Raw genomic sequence first — 4,732 nt, 5'->3', positions numbered from 1 at the left:
GCTATCCTTACAGCCTGGACTGTTCCTTGAGGACAGAGGTTGGAAATGCCCACTTTAAGGGTCTGGACCATAACCACGCACTTCAAACCTAGCCAATTCCAGTTACCCTAAATGACCCCCACAAAATGAGGCATTTACAAGTGTATTCCAAGTCATCACAGAAGTTTATTCCTGCGTGAACAACCTCGTGCCTCATTCTGTATTGAGGGGAGTGGGGAAAGTCCTCCCTGTTTTGAGGCACAATGTAATGTCCATACTGTGTGATTCTAGAACCAGGTCCATTTATCAGCGTAGGGTCCTCTGTCTCCGCAGATGTAGGTTATCGATTGACCTGGACTGAAAGCATGCAGTTGTACAGTAATATATATATATCTCTGTCAGGACATGTAGGTTTTGCTGGCATTTCCCATTACACATGACGACCAATGTTGGAGCCATTTCAAATGTTTTATTGAAAACCGGCCAATGAAAAACAAGAGAGTTAAACGGTTCAGTTGTCCTTTTATGTAAAATATTGAAGTACCAGTTCATGGAATTCTTACAATAGGTGACAAAGTTGCATAAATATAGCTTAAAAGAAATAAATTAACTTTGCATATTGGTAACATTAAGCATTAACAGTTTCTTTAAATATCTTATTAAAATACAGAAAGATTAAATTATTGTTGCCAGACATAAAGAGTCTTTTGTTCTGGACCTTCCCAACGACACCCCTCCTGATGTCACAATGGCGCCTTCCTCGTAACACTTTTTTTTGGTTCCATAACACATGGCTGTTGCCCTTGACCGCTACTCCTGGGTCCCAAGCCGCTCGTACCGTCCTCGCACAACAAACGCAGCCAACCAGTTTTGTCCACTCGTTAGTTTTTAGGTTTGTACATTTTGTAATCCTCGCCCGCAAAGTGGCTGCGCGCTCCGGAAACGAAGTGATGGCGTCGCGGCCAAATATTTTTTATATTTTAAAATTATTTTTAAAACAAGGAAGTGTCCATGAGCCTCCCGGGCAAGGAAGATCACCGCTCCGGGAGGTTAATCACCGGCACCCACTGATCCAGGTAACGACTTTCTTTGCAAAAACCGATCACTTGGTTGATGGCGGGGTCCTTCAGCTGCGCCGCGTGCGGGTTCTGGAAAGAAGAAAAAAAAATGGTGTTAAAACTTAATAAATTATGAATTAAAAAAAAATGTCAAAGTCAAAATGTTAAAATTCAGCCTTAAATACTCTGTCACGCTGCAACCATGCACCTGTCGTACTATCAGGTATTTGCAACTTCCGCCGGTAAAAGACAAGTCGGGACAAGTTCAGAGCAGGAATACCATAGAGGTGAAGTCAGAGGCACTTGTCCAAAGTCCATTTGTAATCACGAAAAAAAAAAAAAAAGTGCAACTGTAGCAGAGAGCACAGTCACTGTGATCTTGCATTACCGAAACTTCTTCCAGGGGTGGGAGCAGACGCCTGGAGCTTAGGAATGTGGGAGTGAGTTGGCCTCACAAGTGCCTGGGAACTCTGCAGAGGGCTGGGCAGGACAGGCTTACAATACCCTCTGAACATCAATTGTTGGAGGGATCAGGGGGGATATGGGAGCAGGATATGCTACTGGGAGGGTGTGGTACCGATTTCTCAATGACTGAGTAGGTGTACGGTAGCGGCAATGCATACAGGTGCAGCTCTGAGCACGCAGGTGTACGGCTGCGCCGGCAATGGGTCTCTTAAAGGGACACTAACACCATTATCTGGGAGAACGGCACTGACAACGTATTGAGCTACTGGTTGCAGCGGACATAAAACAATGTTGTAAAACATATCCAGGAATGGTAAAATCATCGTATGGTATGTAATAGGGTCCGGTGTATATAATAAGCCAGCTCAGAGGTGCAAAACTAATAAGGGGCTTTCTGCCAGTGCATGAAGCACCTCTGTACTAGACTGTCCTAGTGTCGACACAAGCTTACAGGGTCATTTCCCCCTCATGGCACACTATTATTTTCTCCCTCCACGCCCTACTTGATGGGAAGTCATGAAAAACTGCCTGTCGGCACAAAAAGACATGAAAAACTCACGTCGACCTTTTGACTGTCAACTTAGCCATTATCGACCTAATACTTGTGTCGACCTTCCATCCCTGTTGACAATAGCCATATTGACCTATGTCATGTGTCGACCTAATGTGTCAACATGCATAGTGCCGACCTAGCAACCATATCCCCGCTGCACTCATTGCAAAATAAAAAGAAGTTTAAAAACGTGCAATCTTGCAGAATCTGCCGATTATTCCATATACTTTAACAGAAGTGTGAACAGGCGGCGCGGCAGGCATGCGGCATGACAGGCATACAGCCATAGACGTCTGCATACGCAAGTCTGTTGCTATAAAGCTACAAAGGAATGGGGCACCTCCCTGGCACCGTACACTACAGACATGGTAACCCACAACAATCCCCTCTCAGGTACAGTTCAGGAATGCAGCATCACCCACCTCCCTCCCTTTCATCCTCCCAGTAACAATGTCACCTACGTTGATCAGAATACAATGCAGATCAGCAGGTTCCCCGGGCTTGTCCGAGCCGCCCAGGATCTCCGCCAGCCGGCTCATGTTGCTGATTCTCAGGATGTTGATGTCATTCTCGCAGCAGAACGCCTGGATCAGGGTGAAGTGAATCTGTAGAGCGACATCCTGATCTTCTGTCTCATCTGTGGCCAGCAGGCAGAGCACCACATTGTCTGGGTCCCTGCAAAGAGGAAACACGGGAGGCATTAGGACACGCTGCATGCCGGCTCCGACACGGGAAAGCTACACTCACTGGATGCCCAGCGTGCAGATGGGCAGAGTGGCACACTACGGGATTTAGTAGTCCCTGTTAGAGCTATCGGGTCTCATTTATAAAGAGCCACAATAGGCAGATAAATAGCATACAGTGATAATACACAGCGGAAGAAGGGCTCTGGGCAGACGAGTGCACAGTCTAGATCTGCCATGCAGGGGGGCCATGCACATGGAGATCTGCAGAATGTTACACTATAGAAGTGATGCAATATACCGTAATAAGGGGTAGTCAGGATATGATGGCACAGTGCAGTGTAATACACTGGCAGCCAGACTGTCCCCTATTATATTACACTGCACTGTACCATCATATCCTAAGGGACAGCAGTAGTGGGTGACAGACTGGATATTACTGCACAATACAGTGCATTATAATAAAGCAGCAGTAATGGTGTAGTCAGGATATGATGGCACAGTACAGTACAATATAAGGCAGCAGTCAGGATATAGTGGCACAGTGCAGTACAATATAATAAGGCAGCAGCAACGGCACAGTCAGGATATGGGGTATAGTACAGTGTAATATAATAAGGCAGCAGTCACAATCAATATATGGTGGCATAGTACAGTACACTACAATAAGGCAGCAATCACGGCACAGTCGGTATATGGTAGCATAGTACAGTACAGTAAGGCAGCAGTCGGTATATGGGGCCATAGTACAGTACAATAAGGTAGCAGTCGGTATATGGGGGCATAGTACAGTACAATAAGGCAGCAGTCGGTATATGGGGGCATAGTACAGTACAGGAGACTTACACGTTGAGTAGCTTGGCCGCCTCGTACACCCCGATGGTGATGGTCCTCTGCAGCTTGGCCTTACTCAGCACCTCCTCCAGCGCGGTCCCCACACTCTCCATCCTGCGGGCACAGCACGGGAATTACACACGGGAAACCCACAGCAGCGTCACTCACGCGTGATTCACTCCGCACACAGCCCACGGGCACACACAGCCCACCACGGGCACCGGGCACACACAGCCCACCACGGGCACCCTTAAACGGTCACCCCACTAGCACTCTGCACCGGGCACAGATGGCACATTGCACCCCTCGAGCACCGGGCACAGACCTGACAAACTGTCCCAGATCGCACCCTGCACCAGGCAGACCCTACAGTGCACGGGAACCCACTAGCACTCTGCAGAACAGGGGGAATGCGGGGCACCCCATGCACCCACATATCACCCTACAGTGCCCCGCTCCAGCACACCGGGTCCCTCTGCTCCTGAACACCGGGTCCCCCTCGCTCCAGCACACCGGGTCCCCCTCGCTCCAGCACACCGGGTCCCCCTCGCTCCAGCACACAGGGTCCCCCTCGCTCCAGCACACAGTGTCCCCCTCTCTCCCGGGAGCAGCCGCTTACTTTCCCATGCTCTGCTCCCCAGTCAGCTCCTCCAGTGTCATAGTGCAGCGATGCTCCGTGTGATGCTCCGGTCACAGCTCAGTCTCCGCTCTCCCGTGTATCCTGTCTGTGTCCCGGCTTCAGTTCAGTCTGACTCACCGCGGGCCGCTCAGTACTTCATGTGCCGGCGCTCAACCAACCACCAAGCAGCTCATTACCATAGCCCGCCCTCCATTGGCTTGTGCATCTCAATCTCCGCCCATCAACACAAGCCCGCTGCAAGCGGCGGAGCTGCTATTGGCTGGCAGGGAGACGAAGGGCGTGTCTTACGGGCTCGCACGGTTGCCAGGTGATGGGACTGGTGGCGGTGTAACCCTTTCACTGCCCACATGGGTGACATCACCTCACTGTATAAGTCACCATTACTGTAATGTCACATCACCTCAACTCTGTCCCCTCATGACATGCCTCCCACTGGTACATACAATTCTTATTATTGTCAGTCTCCTCAGCAGTACAGGGACAGGGTGCAGTGTCAGTGATGTCACTGCCAATGCACCCC

The 4,732-nt window shown here is 49.6% G+C and overlaps 1 protein-coding gene across 1 annotated transcript; it reads right to left on the bottom strand.

Moving 5' to 3' along the window:
• Window positions 1-418: 418 nt before the first annotated feature.
• Window positions 419-4,407, bottom strand: GADD45A (growth arrest and DNA damage inducible alpha). Its single transcript, XM_083157715.1, has 4 exons — window positions 4,192-4,407; window positions 3,585-3,686; window positions 2,517-2,730; window positions 419-1,127 (listed from the first exon to the last, which is right to left on the bottom strand). Exons 1-4 carry the CDS (start codon window positions 4,230-4,232, stop codon window positions 1,014-1,016), a joined length of 471 nt encoding a protein of 156 aa, XP_083013841.1. The 5' UTR covers window positions 4,233-4,407; the 3' UTR covers window positions 419-1,013.
• Window positions 4,408-4,732: the final 325 nt, after the last annotated feature.

This window comes from Crinia signifera, chromosome 8 (genome assembly GCF_055691185.1).
Source record: "Crinia signifera chromosome 8, ASM5569118v1, whole genome shotgun sequence".
NCBI lineage: Eukaryota > Metazoa > Chordata > Amphibia > Anura > Myobatrachidae > Crinia > Crinia signifera.
Note: the sequence above shows the minus strand (reverse complement) of the source record. Positions and strands in the feature narration are given on the sequence as shown.

Bases quoted from the DNA above. Each gene is read 5' to 3' on its own strand.
- GADD45A (XM_083157715.1), bottom strand. From the start codon at position 4,232: ATGACACTGGAGGAGCTGACTGGGGAGCAGAGCATGGGAAA. The intron at 3,687-4,191 runs GTAAGCGGCTGC...CTGTGCCCGCAG, and splicing joins GGGGAGCAGAGCATGGGAAA to GATGGAGAGTGTGGGGACCG. The intron at 2,731-3,584 runs GTAAGTCTCCTG...TCCTCTTTGCAG, and splicing joins GCGGCCAAGCTACTCAACGT to GGACCCAGACAATGTGGTGC.